The 18,023-nt window shown below is 44.2% G+C and overlaps 1 protein-coding gene across 3 annotated transcripts in view; it reads right to left on the bottom strand.

The window, feature by feature from the left end:
- Positions 1-270: 270 nt before the first annotated feature.
- Positions 271-18,023, bottom strand: part of MTHFD1L (methylenetetrahydrofolate dehydrogenase (NADP+ dependent) 1 like) — a 196,375-nt gene continuing 178,622 nt past the window's right edge. The window contains exons 26-27 of one of the 3 annotated variants that reach the window (XM_029223967.1): positions 8,416-8,536; positions 271-1,342 (exon numbers count right to left, since the gene is read on the bottom strand). In XM_029223967.1, the coding sequence (XP_029079800.1) occupies positions 8,447-8,536 (90 nt within the window). In that variant the 3' untranslated portion in view covers positions 271-1,342; positions 8,416-8,446. Of the gene's footprint in view, positions 1,343-5,657; positions 5,904-8,415; positions 8,537-18,023 lie in introns of those variants that run through there. The other 2 variants (XM_029223965.1, XM_029223966.1) reach the window with 2 other exon arrangements.

Genomic DNA, 18,023 nt, shown 5'->3' with positions numbered 1-18,023 from the left:
AGCAGGGCTTCCCTGGTGGCGCAGTGGGTGAGAGTCCACCTGCCGATGCAGGGGACACGGGTTCGTGCCCCGGTCCGGGAAGATCCCACATGCCGCGGAGCGGCTGGGCCCGTGAGCCATGGCCGCTGAGCCTGCGCGTCCGGAGCCTGCGCTCCGCGACGGGAGAGGCCCCAACAGTGAGAGGCCCGCGTACCGCAAAACACAAAGAACAAACAAACAAACAGAAACATGAAGCAAAATTATTCTCAGGACAGACAGTCTTTGCGTGGGGAGGCTTTTTACTTATTAAACAGTGTTTTGGAACAAATTAAACTGCACATAAAGATACATTATGGGCAGAGCAGCTAACAAGCGGGGTCACTGAGGGTACAGTACAAGAACATGGCAAGGGCTTTTTCAGGATGTGCCTGGGGGACATTTAAGATATTTATGGTGACTACTTTACTGATACTGCTTAGAGGACAATCACTGCTTGTTTGTTCCTGAATCCTTGGTTTTGTCTTAACTTTTATGTAATTTTATATTATTGTAGGGAAAAAATGGAAACAAGAGAGGGTCAGGAACAATTTAAGGGCTGGAAAAATGAAAAAACATTTGCCAAACACCCGACCTTTAAGGGTCACTTCTCTTGCCCTATGGGCCTGTGAGAGCTTAATGGCCATTGAGATTCATTCATCAGTGGAAGAAACTAGCATAAACCCATCAGTTTCTAGGTAAGTGATGTAAACTTCCCTGGCACTGAAAAGTAGTTCTGGATATAAAATGTATTTTGTTCCAAAGGATATTGCCACTTTCCAGCAGTCAGAAGATTTCACAACTGACCTGATGTTTCTCTGTTATTTTTTCCTTGTTATGTTTATAAAGCTCTCGTTGCATTCACAATTTTCCAGGAAATCAGTGTCAGGTAACAACCCCACCATGAAAAGCTACCTCTAGAGAGCAGTCAGCGAGTCTTATCTGGCACTGAAAGCTTGCTGGTTGGTTTTCTACATACATGTTTATTTTCAGTTCAAAGACAATATAGAAAACTCCATCGTGGAAAATGTTACCTTTTAGTTCACACTCTTTTAATCCCCCAGTCCCCATAAAATAAACATTCTAAAGTGTAAGCAGTGGGAAATAATGTAAACTCTGCGGAAACAGAAAATAGTTTCTTTCAGACTTGGTGGAGGTCCTTTTCCTGAACACTACACTCTGTTACAAACAGAATTCATCTTGAACGAAGAATAAATCTTTGGCCTATTTCACCATTTCCACAGCATTGCGTAAGAGCATATTTCAAATTCACTTTCTTCTCCAACTGCAGCAAAAAGGCAAAAGGAGTAGTTTGTGTTTGTGGAGCCTGAAAAACAGGAAAAAAAAATATTTCGGTGGTTTAAGAACAGCTTTTTTCCTCTGGTGTCAAACTGTTCATATATTATAGCTCTAAAGCTGGAGACAACAAGAAAATATAAGAGCAGACAAGTGAATGCTATTCACAAGACAAGGCTGGGATCATTGCTTGGAATCTTTTTACTTATGAGCAGTGGAGAATCCGATTCTGCACCACTTGGGACCGAGCCAGCATGGACACAGCAGGCAGCAGTTCTGAATTTCCTAAAAGATTTTGCTTGGGGACCGTGGCTGAAATTCCATGACTTCTAAATTTGGAATCTACAAGTTTCCAGGATCCTGTTAAGTGAGAACATCCAGGATTTTAGATTAGCAAGCCTGTTGCCTTGGATCTCAGTTTCTCTTTTATAGCAGGCAGAGAGAGCAAGGTCTGAAAAATGCATTTAGGACAAGAATGGAAGTGAGTGAATCTGGAATTTCTTATTATTGTTTAAGCTTTGTTGTTTTCCCGCAAAGGGTACTAAGACTCTCTGTCACTGTGAATTCTGCAATCTCTTTAGAAAAAGAAGTGATCAAGCTACATTTTAAAAAGAAAAAAGCAAACAGAACACCTAAGTACCAAAAAAAAAAAAAATCATCAGGAGAAATGTAAAATACAAGCACTTGGCCTTTGATCTGAATTTATACAAGGAGGAATTTATCTCCTTGGCCAAGAGTTCAAACTCGGCTGGAATACAGCGAGCCAGCCTCCCACGGATGAGGGCAGGGTCTGGAGCCAGAAGGGATGCTTTATTAGCTTCAGAACAGAAGACGGCGACGAAGGCAGGGGACTAGGAGTTTCAAATACTCCCCTGATGTCTGGTTCAAATCAGGGAAGTAAACAGAAAACAGAAGCATCGCAAGCATAGTAAACATTAACAAAAAGAAAATATCTTTGACGTTAGGAAGGGAGGTCTGCCTGGTGCAGACCTTGCCCCTCCTCTCAGTGACGCGCCAGCCTCCTGTCGGTGGCTCTGGTGACCCTAGATACGAGGTACAGTGACTACTGGGGAGGGAAGATGGGAGAGACGAGGCTGGGCTCGGTGGAAGACCCGTGGATTGACCACATGACCTCGGTATCAACAGTTTTTATAGTTAAAGAGGCTTAGAGTCTGTGGTTCCATATTTTCAGAAAACTCAAAGGGTTGGTAAAGGTATAGAAAGTCTGAATATAAATTAAAAAAAAAAATCAGAAACACAATAGCGAAGGTGCAAATGAATCAGTTGTTCACTGTTGATTCAGTGGGGAAAATTTTTTTAAAATTTGATTTAGTGTTAAATCTTTTGGAAGATAGAATATATAAGACATCCAATCATGGTATGTGAATAATAAGAAATTACAAAGTGCCCAGGCAATGTGAATGACCAGAGGCAGAGACTGGAGTGACGTGGCCACAAGTCAAGGGCTGCTGGCAGCAGCTAGAATCTGGAGAAGGCAAGGAAAGGAGTCTCCCCTGGAGCTTCTGGAGGGAGTGTGGCCTGCTGGCACCTTGATTTCAGCCTTCTAGCCTCTAGAACTGTGAAAGAATCAATTTCTGGTATTTTAAACCACCAAGTGATTTGTTATAGCAGCCATGGGGATAAAACACACACACACACACACACACCCATAAGGGGAGTTCTCTCCTATTTATTAAACTAAGACAACTTCATTGTATTTACCCTTATGTTAATTATTGGTAATGGCACTTGGTTCTTGGCTTCCCTGTGCTGACAACCATCTTGTTTTGGTTCCCACTGTTGAATAACAGAGGTTAAAGTTAAATACGCTACCAAAGTGACTTTATTATAAATTTATTTATTTTATTTATTTATTTTTGGCTGCGTTGGGTGTTCATTGCTGTGCGTGGGCTTCCTCTAGTTGCGGCGAGCGGGTGCTACTCTCTTCATTGCGGTGCACGGGCTTTTCATTGCGGTGGCTTCTCTTGTGGCAGAGCATGGGCTCTAGGCGTGTCGGCTTCAGTAGTTGTGGCTCGCGGGCTTCGTTACTCCGTGGCATGTGGGATCGTCCCGGACCAGAGCTCGAACCCATGCCCCCTGCATTGGCAGGCGGATTCTTAACCACTGTGCCATCAGGGAAGCCCCTGAAAGTGACTTTAAAGTAAAAACGAAGTCAACCTCAGTAGTATTTGTAAAGTTGATGGCGACATATTTTGACAATTTTTTTAAAACCTGAAAAGTGAATAATTTAGAATCATTTATATCAAGAATTTTTTTTTTGAGATTTGCTTTTGTATTGAGGAGAAGTAAGTCTATTTATTTCTCTTATTAGTGAAGCTGTATGATAGTCACTGGGTGCTTATTAACCCGTTTGAATGTCTGATAAAAAATGGCTTCTGCAAAATGGAGAAAATTTCAAGTTCATAGCATTTGGTTAAAACTTTCACCTTACCTTGCAAGTTCTAATTTTTTCAAACCAACTGGTAGATTATAACTAATGACATAACTGAAGCTTTTCTCCAGGCTTTTCCAAAAGCGCATCCAAGCTTTTCTCATTGACCTATAATTTCTTATATATTATATTAACCATGTGTAAATTTAGAGTTATTAGAAAATTCATATTTTTCCAGAGTTTGATGAAATATTATTTTTCTTGCTTTATTTAAAAAAAAAAGTATAAGATGATTAGATCCACTGCCTCTTGGGAAGTTTCTTTTAAAAGGGAATTAATTAAGAATTTCACAACTGTTAAGCCTCAAAACATTCCATTTTAGTTAGATAACGGAGATTTAATTATCACCATCTTTTAGAGATGTTAAAGATTCCATTTTAGATTTAATTATCACAATCATTTATTTAAGTAGCTTGGGCTTCCAGCCTATTTTGGTTCCTGCCTGGGAGTGGGAAAAGGGGGGCTCCCTCTGTCCCAAGGACAGCTTGGGGTGAGGAACTGAGGACTTTTTCTTGAAGCACAACGGTGATGAACAATTTCTGAGCTGCTTCTTGAAAAGACAGAGTTTCAAAATTAAAATCAGAGAGCCCTGGAGCTCCCCCAGGAAACCCTGAAACTCTGTGGTTTACAACCTGGGGATAAGAGGCTCTGTCCACAAGCAGCGTCTGGAGGTTAATTTATAATTATTAAATATCACTGAAAATTTCGGCTCGAAAGGAAGTTTAGGGAAGAAATGAGCTGGTATTATACTCCTTTTTGCGTGTGCAATTCAAGAAAAACAATTATAGCAGGGCCAGAGTCAATTTGATTCCGTACTAACCACAACTTTGCACATCAGAACAAAGTAAGGGAGTGTCTGAATCCTTCAGGAAATCTGCCAGACTTTCTTGAGTTCATTTGAATCCTGCCAAGGCCCAGAAATATGATGAAGCTTCAAAATGAGAAACCCAAAGTGGGGGGGGGGGGGAATGAAACCTCCAAATCCAATTATCTTCAAACAAAAGACTGACCAGTAATGTCACAGGATCAGTTTCACTGGGACAAACAACTCATTTTAATTAGTTCTGTTTGGTAACATCCAAAAGAATGAATCATGCCCTTAGTCTAACAATAGCAAAGGCACGACAGGGAAGCTTTGGAAAAAAGCAGCAAGAGCTCAAATTCTGGTGATTCCCTGGCACCTCCCGCTCATACCGTTTCCTAGAGGGTGAGATAAGCAGGGAAGGTGAGGAAGTAGAAGGAAAGACAGCAGCCCTCAACCGAGTGGCTTCTTCCATGTGCGACACGTCACGTCTGCAACACATTCTGCAAGGAGTAAGGAGGGTGATGCCCTGCAGCTGGGTCCAGAGAAAGAGCTGGAGCCTGACCACGATGTGTGCCAAGCAGCCCACCGGACATTTCCTCTCCTGATGCTCAAATCTGTCTGAGCTATCATCCAAGCTTTAACATTTGTATTTTGTGCATTTTTAACAGCCACAGACCTGTGACTGTTAGTAGGAGTGGTCCCTGCCTGCCGTATGTGAGAGGGGACAGGAAGCAGGAAGAATGTCTGCGGGATCATTATTCTGAAGGATACCCGAGAGGGAATGTTTGCTTTGGACAGTGGTTTTCTCTTACAGCACTAGATGGTCTGCGATTATTCAAGCAGGGTCAAGTGATGGGGTTTTGAAACACTGCCTACCAAGCCTAGAACAAGGTTTGGCGATTCACACAGAAGAAAGAACCCTGGATAATTGAGTGGGAAAATGACATTCAATGAGAGACTTAAGTAAGAGATAGCTCTACTATAGTCTGACTGAAAAGAATTTTGACAAAGTCATAGCTTTTAATACTCAATTATCTTTTGTTTTTTAAAAAAATCACCTGGTTATCCCCAAATTATGGGTCTGTTCAAAGAGCTGGTTATCATCTTCCAGAATGGGCCAAAGTTCATTTACCCCGTGAAAATCTTTTGGTTTAGGAAAGAAAGGATGGGGTGAGACCGAGAGTAAGCAGATCTGGGTTGAGTCTTGGCTTTTGTACTTATCAGCTGTGCAACTCAGGCAAGTTGTTGATGTCTTTGGGCCAGAGTTTCCGCAGTTCTGAAATTTGAGGCCAGCATGACATGTGACCGTGGATGGCAAAGCATTTCCTGCTACAGCTGTGGAACGAGAGGCAGGGCTGAGTAGTGGAAAGGCAGTATTATTCCTCTGCTATCTGGTGGATCAGTGCCATCCCTCAGCTACCCCCTCTTGTGACCACAGGGGACAGGACAACACCTGCCTGCAAGGGGTGCAGTGACGGCCCACAGGAGGTGCTTAGAGGGAATCCCCAAAGCCAAGTGTCTTGACCCCCAACCCCTGCTCAGTCTTTGTTTTTTGTTTTTAATTCTTTTTTTTTTTGGCCGCACCCAGCAACATGTGGGACCTTAGTTCCCCAACCAGGGATCGGACCCAGGCCCCCTGCAGTGGAAGTGTGCAGTCTCAACCACTGGAGGTCCCCCTGCTCAGTCTCTGAACAAAGTCCAGAGGGATACTTGTCAGAGAACTTGAACACAAGGATTTAGATGTAGGTACTGGTAAAGCTAAGGACACGCCACCTGGCATTACCTGAGCCCCAACTGCAATAATTAAGGCATAAACGCATTTATATGACCTATTTGGAGAGCAAATAAAAACGGACCAAAAGGCTGGAAAAATACTCATGTATCTGAGAGAGATGACAGAATTACACACACTTGTTCTGGAGAAAAATGACAAGTGGCAGAAATGTAGCATAATGGGTTGACATGACAAGGGAAATTAGTCTGGACAGGGGTCAACTCAAAGTTTAAGAGGAATGATACTGTGATTTTCCCAAGGCCTGGCTGGGAAACCCAAGACATTCACACACACACGCACATGCACAGTCATTATCAAAAGACCAAAATAACTCTGTTATCAAAGGTCAAGTTTATGGGCTTCCCTGTTAAGTTAGTCTCCATTAGTTCATTTTCTGGAGTTTTCTTTTTCAGACATGACAAAAGATTTGAAATGTGATTGTGGTTAAAACTAAATACAGCTCCCACTCGTCAGCAAAAAACGCATACAAACACCACCAAACAGCACACACACAACGCAAACCGAACAATCCCACAACTTGTATTAATGTGTCTCTTACCTTCCTCATCAGAGCCTAAGTCTTCAGTGTTTTAGTAACAAAGACTTGCAAAAAAAAAAAAAAAAAAAAATCTCCCCATGTTCACTACTGATAGTCAGACAAACAAATGCAGGAGTCCTGTATGCTTGGCTTAGGGCGTAACTCAGGGACAACTGGAAAGGAGGGTCTTTAGTTGAAGCAAGCTCATCTGGAAGGTCCAGAATGTACTGGCAAGAGGGACAGGTGCTGGGCTAAGGAACCGGAGCAGGAGGCAGTAGGAAGAAGGAATGGGGGCGTTTATGGGGAAGGAATGCGTCTTGAGAATATGGTGAGGAATTGTCTGATATATGGGATGGGGAAAAAGCAGCTCCAAGTCTCTGAGACTTCTGATAGGGAGTTTCCCAGGGAGGAGGGTTGCGGGGGGGGGGGGGTCCTTTCTCTTCGTGATGGGAAGCTGGGACAGAAGCCAGCAGGTGTGCCTGTGGCTGCAGGACCGAGGCACAGACGTGAATGAGACCAAAGGCCCCCCGCTGTGGGCCGCCTGAGCCAGCGCCAAGACAAGCCCAACCCTCTTACACTGCGCAGACCCTGAATCAAGGGCTCTAATTTCTGCTGCCCTGTCCTTCCTGTGACTCACAGGACCCTTGGAGTTAGACGATCTGTCCCATCTCTATGAATCTTTTCAGTGGTATGAGAGCCCAATCCCCCTGTTGTGCGACAGTGTTATGGGTTAGATTGTGTCCCCAAAAGGTATGTTGAAGTCCTGACCCCTAGTACCTCTGAGAGTGACCTTAACTGGAAATAGGGTCTTTGCAGATATAATCAAGTTAAGAAGAGGTCAATAAGGTGGGCCGCAATTCAATGCAACTGGTGTCCTTTAAGGAAGACAGAGACACACAGGGAGACAGAGGAATGTCAAGGATCAATGGGCACCACCAGGAGTTAGGAAGAGGCCAGGAGGGATTCTGCCAGAATCTCAGAGAGTGCATAGCCCGGATGACACCTTGACTTTGGACTTCTGGCCTCCAGAACTGTGGGAGAACAAATGTCTGTTGTTTAAGCTGCCCAGCTGTGACACTGTTATGGCAGCCCCAGGAAATGAGCATACTGGAGTCCTCTATCACATGATTCTAACTCTGTACCAAGAGATACGTGGGATGAAGGTATAGTTGGTATAGTTAATGACAGAAGACATTAGTTTTAATTCTCGAAAAAGAATAATGAATTTACAGGGCTCCTTTGTTATAGCAAAAGATGCCTTAAAACAAATCTATATTCAGAGACGGTGTGACTGACTTTCACTGGAATCGGGTCCAGGCACACCAAGGACCTGACCATCTCACTGCATATCCACACCCAGGAGTGACCCAGGGCATGGCTGTAACCTGGTAGGAATTCACAGTAACCAAGTGAGGAAATTACTTATCAGACCATTTCTGTAATAAATATCAGAAAAACCAAACAAAATAAAACTAAAAGAGATTTGAACTAGGGAAAAAAGAAAGAAAGAAAAAGTAAAAAGCACAATAGCCTACCTGAACTGAGTCCTGTGAAAGTCCTGTTCACTTAGAACAAGCCTTTAACTTGCTCTGTTTCCGTATCAAGATCGATGTCATAGAAGCAGGGCCGAGTCGGCAGTCCTGGCATGGTGCTCATCTGGGGGAGAGAACAAAAGATTATATATTAGCCAGTGCTGCAAGGGGATCACGCCGGACACTGTACATCTAACGACATAAATTAACTATATAATTCAATTCAGCCTCATGTAACTTTGGGTTATATATACATGTATATTTTTAAATTCACCATCTGCTATTCCAATCTTTGTTTAAGGAAATGAAATCCCTCCATGGTCCCACAGCATACCATAGCTCCAAAACAGTGATTTTCAAACTCTTTTTACTAAGTCAAATCTTAATGCTGAAGCCCAACAAAGATAAGCCCCTCTGGCTGAAGGGGACAATGGGTGTGGAAGGAATGAATAATGAATAACCCCCAAGACACATTTCGGTAAAATCTTCAACTCTTGGAGCACAGTTTGAAAACTCCTGTTCTCCAGATAGCTGGCCTACTTTACTAGCAGTAACTGTTGTTTATTGAGAACCTACTATGTGCTAGGCACTGTGTAAATGCTTTTTTTTGCATCGTCCCCCAAACTCAATGAGGTAGATACTTTTATCGTTTCCACGATACAAGGAAGGAAATGGAGGTTTAGAGGTGTTAAGTCATTTGCCCAAGGCCACACAAGTAATAAACAGCAAAATGGGCAATTGGACTCCACATTTGTAATCTCAGACTACTCATATAACCACCACCACCACTGCTGCCTCCACCACCGTTTGGGCACTCTATACTCAGGATTTTACACAGATAATAACCTGAGTTCCCCATCACCCTTAGCGGTAGGCACTCATTTTAGCCTCACTTTACTGATGAGGACAGAGGACATTTAGGCACAAAGGCATGGGCTCAAGGATACACAGCTGGTCAGTGGTGGAGACAGAATTAAAACCGGGCCTGTGCTTCTCACTGCTTTGCTGCACTGCGTCTAGATCGGTTTTGCAAAAAGCGCTTTGTCCACCTGCACCAGAGACCCCCGGTGACGAGCTGGGGGAGCTGGCCGGTTTCCCCTGGTGATGCTGACACACTAAACACGGGTCTAGAACCCGGAGTGTGAGGATTTTGGATGAGCTGCTCTTTATCGATTTTAGTATTCCCACTTCTTCTCACCAGCCTGGAAGGTCTCAACACCAAAGGAACCCAGATAAGGCCTCTGTCACAGATCTCCGGTCTCTCACTCTCAAGGTCCTTTTTTGTAGGGACAGGGTTTCTCTGACGCCCACTCTTCCCCCCTATGATGCTGACAGACTCTCACGACTCAGACTGGGGTCTGTGGACCAGGGGCATCGGTATCACCCAGGAGCTTGTGGGAAACTCAGGATCTCAGGGCCCACCTGCGGCCCACTGAATCAGAATCTACAATTTCAGCACATCCCCAGGAGATCTGTGTGCACGTCTCCATCTGAGAAGCCCCGGCTTAGTCAATATGGCCTAGGATGCCTCCCCCCACTCCCTTTAGTCCCGGGAAAGGGAGCTCCTGGGGAAGGGGGTGAGGTGCTGGGGAGGAAGGGGAGAAGAAAGCCCTTTCACCCCTGACCAAGTGCTGCTACTTCTTCCCGGCCCGAGCTCAGGTCGAGGAGGAAACACGTGCACCTGCGGCCTCATAACCACCTGGGCTATGAGAGTGTGAGTGAGGTGGGTCCACGTGGCCGGACACATAAACACTGTGGTACACGGTGGCCAGCTCCTGTCTTGCTGATTGCACAGGATTGCCCTTTAGTATATTATGGGCTAAAAAGGCTCCTGAGGCCTGCCTGGAATACAGGCACCACTGATAGCATGTCTTCAGGATTTTCTGTGCTCTGGGTTTCGAGCAATGAACTACAAATAAAGTTCTGGCGCACAACCTGCTTGTAGGTGGGGATTTCCTGCACTTTAAAACTTTAGGTATGTGGATGGCTACTTCTCCTCCTGAGGTTTCTGTTCCTAGCAGGGGGGTAACATTTTTCTCTGGTTACTACAGTCGCTGCTCCTAGGAGACCCCAGAAAGAAACCCACGCTTAATGTTTTAGCCCTGAAACATCAAACACAAAGGACATCGGTGGGAACTGTTCATATTTTTTCCAGTTTCCTGGGCTACAAAACTCATACCAGTTACTCTACAACAATTTTCCTACCTAACTGCGTTCTGACATGAGCATTTTAAGATGCCTTTATAATCTGTGTGGGGATATGGATTTGGAAAAAGGAACCAGCGTTTTATAGTTTAAGGAACGAGTGACCACATTTAGCCACAGTGAAGCTGCTCTGTCTCTAATTTAAAATAACTCTCTAGGTCGAAGGGATCTGGGTGAGGATGCTACCCGGACTTGACTGCTGCTGCTTCTGAGGCTGCAACACTATTCACTCCAGGGCAGAATTCAGTATGAGGCAGATCATATCTAAATCCACATGAGGTGAGAAAACCCAGGAAGAACCCTGAAGGCAGTGCATTTGGGTTCATCTGAGCAAAGTTATAATGGAAGCTTCTATTGTGGATAACACAATTGCACTGCCTGCTTGTTTACAAGCTTTTTTAACAGACATGAAAATTCAGCTTTCCACCATTCACTTTTAGCTGGTGCAAGACCAAGACCGACAAAGGCAGTGTGATTCGCACGCTTCCTGGAGCTGAACCACAGGCTGCAGTGACTCAGCGCATGCATCTTTGGGTCATTCTGATACTGTCACAAAACGGGGAGCTTTTCTAAGTAGCCAAAATATTAAATGCCAGGAAGTATGAAATGTCTTTCCTCTATTTTCAACTTACTTCTCTCAAATGGGAGAAAAATGAGGTCAATCAGAAGACTCCCATGCTCCTTTCCAATGATGCAATCGTCAGTTTCAAGAATCCCTACTTATTCGGGATGAGCAACAACTGACCAGGAAGCAATGTGGAGTGTGCAGAGCTGGGGGACTCCCAGCCCTGGAGACAAAGCCACCTCCAGTCCATCTATGTTTAAAATAAAAGTCCTGCTGAGCAGACACAGTATGGACTTATGTTAACAAGACCTTACACATTCGCATCAGATTCTCTCCCAATAAAAAACACTCTGTTACCAAAGGATTGGAGCCCCCAGACAAGAGTCAGCAGAGCACTGCAGGAAAGAAGAATTCGGACAGCCCTTGGCAGTTGACCTCTGGGCCCACGCCTGGGGTCAGTGGTGATCTATGTTGACTTATTTGTGTGCCCTTGAAGAAGGCCTCCTGCTTGAAATAATGAGAGGCCACTAAATCGTACTTACTTGTCATGCTGCATTAATGGATTCTTTTACAAAGGCTGAAAAGCATGGGCTTTTGCCCTTCATGCGCCTAATTTTACCTACAATGAATCTTCCAAATCTTTGATTTCGGGTTAAGCTTATTTTGGAGAAACGACGAATTATGGGAATAGCCTTTATAAACATTCATTAACACCAGCAAAGAGAAAATATTCATACACCTAAAACTTGTCATTCAGTAGTAAAACACTCTTAGAATGAGTAGAAAAATTACCTAAAAATCTGTTTCATAAAGTGATAGTATCATACTTACCACTTAACCAAAATATCGTTGTAGTTAATTTTGTTGTGTTTGTGAAATAATTTCTTTTCTGACTTCTCCCTAAATCTACTGCTTTTTCCTACTGGATAAATCATTCAGATTTGTTGTAATTCAGAAAAGAAATAAGCATTTGAACTCACTGTTCCTTCAGTTCATGATCTGAAAGGGAATCCCTTCTATACATTTCTTTCCTCCACCAATATGGCCGAACACCCATCATCTTGTTCTAAAAATTTAAGAACAACCAAAAAAGGGACTTCCCTGGTGGTCCAGTGGTAAAGAATCCCCCTTCCAATGCAGGGGATGCGGGTTCGATCCCTGGTCAGGGAACTAAGATCCCATATGCTGCGGGGCAACTACGCCCGTGTGCCACACTACAGAGCCCACGAGCCCTGGAGCCTGTGTGCCGCAACTAGAAAGAGAAAACCCACACACCACAACTAGAGAGAAGCCCGAGCGCTGCAAGGAAGAGCCCATGCACCGCAACGAAAGATCCCGCATGCCTCAATGAAGATACTGCATACCGCAACTAAGACCCAACACAGCCAAAAAAAAAAAAAAAAAAAAAAAAAAAAGAACCACCAAAGAGACTACAATGGTTAACTACACGATGATGTAATTTAAATAAAAAGATTCTTTTTGATGAAATAATAACTCAAACATTTAAACTCTTGAGCAAAAGTATTTTCTGAATTATAAGTACAGTGCCTCGGGAAGCCCAAGGACTGGATTTTTTGTCTCTTCCCTTCTCCCTCTTCTTTGGACATGAGGGACAGAACTGTTTACATCTAATGGTCATTTAGATAATTAAACTAAGATGATGCAAGAGGAAAAATGGCCGGTATAAACATCAAGCGAAAGGAAAGAAGAGAGGTATTAAAAATCATGATAGGGCTTCCCTGGTGGCGCAGTGGTTGAGAGTCCGCCTGCCGATGCAGGGGACACGGGTTTGTGCCCCGGTCCGGGAAGATCCCACATGCCGCGGAGCGGCTGGGCCCGTGAGCCATGGCCGCTGAGCCTGCGCGTCCGGAGCCTGTGCTCCGCAACGGGAGAGGCCACAACAGTGAGAGGCCCGCGTACCGCAAAAAAAAAAAAAAAAAAAAAAAAATCATGATAATGAAAACAGTGCTGCTACCACTGGGATTCCACTTGCTTGACTTAGTGGTGATGGAGGCTCTGGGATTTCTTTCTGGGTTAGGTAACATTCACCTGCACGGCCCGTGACTGCCAGGGATGCTCTGGGTGCTTGGGGGCGTGTCCTATCAGAGTGCCTGTTATCTTTCCTGGTGGCCAGCGAGTGCCTGTTCCTGTGCGAAAGGACAGTGAGGCTTTATTCAACCCACAGTCCTTTGCTGAGCACTCACTATGGGGATACCAAGGTGACCAGGACCTGGTCCCTGCTTCCAAAGGGACAGACCATTAAGTAGATCATTTGAGTCGAGTCACTTTTTACTTTTCAGTTAAAAGAAAATCTTTTTCATTCTTTGCTTTTCATATAAAAAGAATGAACATAATAAATTCTTAACGTCTGACTTTCGAAGATGGAAGTCAAGTTCAATCACTGTAAAGATGACTCTATCGTGCTCACATTGGAGCAGTATTACGGAGCTCCGACTACTCCAATTTATTTCAATGGCGCTGAATAAAGGACTGAGCAAGTACAGTTATTTCTCTCTTCTTTTGTAAAGCAAACTATAACTCTTAGTGGTAAGAAGCCTGTTCCAAACTAACTTTTCCATTAGTTAGAAAAAACTTACTTTCAACAAAAAACACTTTCAAAAAGAAAATACTTTCAACTGAGAAGTAATAAATAATAGAACTAAAAAGCCAAGTCTTGCTCTCCTAATACTGTTTCCTGGAGGTGACCCCTGTAAACAATGTCTTGTGCAAACTCCCAAGAAATGTTCTATTCTTATATAAGCCACGTGACTATATAACATGTATTTATGTAGTTACGTACAGAAACTGGAAAATTCCACATGTGCAATTCTGAAATCTGATTCTCAGGGAGAGTAAAGCTTAAAAGAGGCAACTGGGGTAATTTCTAAACAAAGGAATGTGGCTGGAGTGGGGAGACCCAGGAAGAGTTGTTGCCAGCACATTCTACAGTTGACCCTTGAACCACGTGGGGTTAGGGGCACTGATACCCAGCAGGGTTGAAAATCCAAGGATAATTTATAGTTGGCCCTTGGTAGCCGAGGTTCCTCCCTATCCACAGATTCAACCAGTGCAGACTGTGGATTGTTGAGACTGAAATACTACTGTCATATTTAGATTGAAAAAAATCTGTATAGAAGTGGACCCGCCCTGTTCTAACCCCTGTTCTTCAAGGATCAACTGTAAAGTCAATGCGCCCTGCCTTTTGGAAAATGAGAGATTAGGGAGAGTTCCTTAGAAGAAAAGAAAAATAAATGCGAGCAGGGCGTCTGACCTACTGGATGTTGACAAAGGAAACGAAGAAGTTCAGCACGTTTCATGCATCTCAAATGTTACGACGGATTAAGAGCTTTCAGTTCAAAGACCACTCGGCATTTGAGTGCATCTTTCCCCCACCAAATAATTTATTTTTCTTTTTTTGTTCTGATTTTAAGGACGGTATCCTTAGCCAGCTTTCAACTATGCTTGCCAGGAAAGCCCCATGCTGGCTTGCTCAGTAAGACGCTGTCCTTCCTGTTTCCGTGCCTGGAAGACCAGAGGTGGCATAATGCAGCCCCAGGGCTTCTCTCTATTGTCCTCTTGGTGTTGGCTTCATCCCCAGGCTTTCTTCTCTGTGTGGGCAGCTCCAGGCCACATCATAGCCACACCCTGTGATATCCAGTGCGAGAAAGAATGTCCTCTTCAGTGACTCATTTTTCCCCCCCCCCCCCCCGATTCCTTTATTTACCAATTTTCAAAACAATAGTTTGGTACCCAGTGGTAGTACCTCTGGGACTCTGCTAAGTGCTTTCCATGCTCTGTATCTCATTTAATTCCAACAATTCCACAAGGTGCATGTTATTACAGTTTCATTATCCCCAATTTTCAGATTAGGAAAACAAGACGAGGAAAAGCATAATAACACAAATCACACGGCTAACAGCTGGTTGAGCTGGAATTCAAAAGCAGACAGTGTGGCCCCCAAAGTCCTAGCTCTAACCACTGAACCCTACTGCCACTGCCTCCCTTACATCATGGCATTTAGTGTCGCTGCCCCTCGGTGGCAACATGTGTGCTGCAACTGCACAAAGAAATGTTATGAGCTGCCTTTGCAATGGGAAATACACGTCCTATCAAACTACTGAGATTTCAGCTACAATATTTGTGTCAATAAACTTATATGAATTGTAAAGAAAATTCATTTACTTTACAATTTTAGTCTTGATTCCTTTTAAACTTTAATATTTATGCAAGAAAATGTTACGCAGCTTACACCCGGGGTGGTATCTTCCAAATTACATCTTAGTCACAGTAGTCAGCAGTGAGTAAAATAATACCTTAGGACTGTTAAACATTGCTACTGTTTACCAACCAATTGGTTCCTCTCTCACTTACTTTGTTCTTATTCGTTCATCACATGCTTTGATCTTATCCGTTGCCAAAATGGTAGATAAAGGTCATATCTACACAGGTATTACACCGTTCACATCTCACTCTTCCATTTCCATTGGGGAGCGGTGGAGATTCTTCCCCATCTCTCCTCATTTCACCATAAGGACCACAGCTGAGGCTGCCGACAGCCCCGTGAGACAGGTGAGGTGGGAGAGGTCTGCGTAGCCCCACTGAGAGGTGTGGAAGTGGCCTCCAGACAGTTGTGTGACTTTCCCCGGACCAATTAGGAATGGGAACGTCGAGCACAAAGGCTGGAAGAGGTAACCGAAGTCTGACGGGCAGCAGTAACCCAGGTGGCTCTGAGGGGTGAGGGGAAGGGCCCCGTTCCTGTACTGCCAGTGGACCTGGGTAAGTTACGTCACTGAGTCTTGGTTCTGTACCTGGAAATACACTATGAATATAAACAGATCTATGTTATAGGCTCTATTTCAAAATTAAAATGGGATAAAGTAAGAAAGGACCCTAGTTTAGTGTGTAATAGACAATGGATACAATTGTTATTTTATTATAGAAGGTACAACTATAATTGTCTCTGTGAAGTACAGTGCTGTTATTTATGATAGACACAGAAAAAGGAGACTTGAAAACAAATCTGAACTGTGAATAATTATATGTTTCTTTTATAAGAGAAAAGGTTCATTAGTTTTGAGATTTCCCCCTAATTTTTCCTGCTCTATGAACAATTTAAAAGAGCCCCTTTCTGTTGTTCCTACTAATGACAATCAAATCTGACGCTACACCCAATAACCAAGACCTAAGTATCAAGTAATCAGGGGCCTCTGATGACAAATGTTATTTTAAGAGAGAAACCTTCAGAAGCGTGATGAGCTAAAAACAAGTATGATTTTAAACTGAGTTCAGTCTTTAGGAAGAGGGGATTACTCTTTCTGTGTAGGCCAGAGAAGATGCTGTGAAGAGAAGCACAAATTCAATTCTTTACACACTGCTCCTCTCTGCCTGAACTTTTGCAGTGTTTCCTCTCCAGCCTTTCGATGGACAGGTGGCATGCCAGGAGAACCCCGCCAGCCTTGGCAAAACAGACCAATTTTATAACGTTTCATTGTTTGGAAACTCAGTATCAAGCAATCAAATTCTGGTTTCTGAGAAGCTCATCTTCTGAAAATGAACTGTGATGTTCTGGGCGTGCGTTTTATCCCAAGGTCCTATTAGCAATTAAGTCATTATTCTGTAACTCCTGGAAGAAGAGAGAAGATGAAGGGGAAGGGAAGAGAAGGAGGCGGGCGGGGCGGGGGGGGGGGGTGGTCACGAAAACTGCCTTTACTTAGCTGAGCTGGTCCTTTTCTCCACGGAGGAGCTTGTTACGGAAGACACAGCTGCCCATGTAATTTAGCATTTCCCTTGTCTTCCCCCCCCCCGCCCCTCCTCCAACCCCGGCAAAGCTCCTCCCCAGAGATAATAAGCTGCAGCAGCAGGAAAACAGAACAAGACAGAGGGAAATTGTATCCATTATTTTAATGTCCCCTTTATGGCTCTCTGGGGAAAGGGGGAAAGGGGGGGGGGGGGGGGGGGGGGGGGGGGGAGGGGGGACTTATCTAATGTTTACTAACCGGACACTTGGCCGGCCAAGGCTTGACCAGGAAACGGAATTAGGAAAGAATTCATGACCACCTTGCCTCCTAATTTAACTATGTTAAATACTAGAGGCCTATATTGTTCTGCCATCTCTCTCTCTTTTTTTTTTCTTTTTTTCCTTTAGGTGGTTCAGACCAGATCCCAGCTGAATGCTCAGGACCTCAGATTGGGTCTGTAAGTGATTTACAGTATGTTATGGACTGAACTGTGTCCCCCCCTCCCCCCGCCAAATCTATATGTTCAAGCCCCAACCTCCAACATGAGGTCATAAGGGTGGGACCTTTATCCAGTAGGGCTGGTGTCCCTCTAAGAGGAACAGCCCAGAGATGCACGGGCACAGAAGAAAGGCCTCAGGAGAAACCCACCCTGCTGACACCTTGGTCTTGGTCTTCTGGTCTCCAGAACTTTGAGAAAATAAACCTGCTGTTTGAGCAGTCCAGTCCACGGTACATTACTATGGCAGGCCTAGCAAATGAACACGTCGTACTTATGTGGGTATTTCCTTCCCTCTACATACTTCCATGAATATCCACAAAACATGTTTTCCCCACTTTACCTTTCTCCAATTCCTGGACGGAAAGAGTCCTAACTGGGCTACTTGCAAAGGCTTCTCTAAACAGAACGCCTTTTCTCACTGCAAGGGCAGACGATAATTAAAGGACTTGGTGGGTAGAGATCCTGCCTGGGAGGTGAGCACCCCGCTGTCCCTCCCGCGTTTTCCCCTTCTTCACCGGGCTTCCCCAACACGGCAGGGATGCTGCAGCTGTCAGACCTGCTTCCTCTGCACTAATGCAGTGGGAGAAAAAGAAAACTGTGGACC

Source organism: Monodon monoceros, unplaced genomic scaffold (assembly GCF_005190385.1).
Source record: "Monodon monoceros isolate NGI ecotype Baffin Bay Population unplaced genomic scaffold, NGI_Narwhal_1 Super_Scaffold_15, whole genome shotgun sequence".
Classification (NCBI taxonomy): domain Eukaryota; kingdom Metazoa; phylum Chordata; class Mammalia; order Artiodactyla; family Monodontidae; genus Monodon; species Monodon monoceros.
Note: the sequence above shows the minus strand (reverse complement) of the source record. Positions and strands in the feature narration are given on the sequence as shown.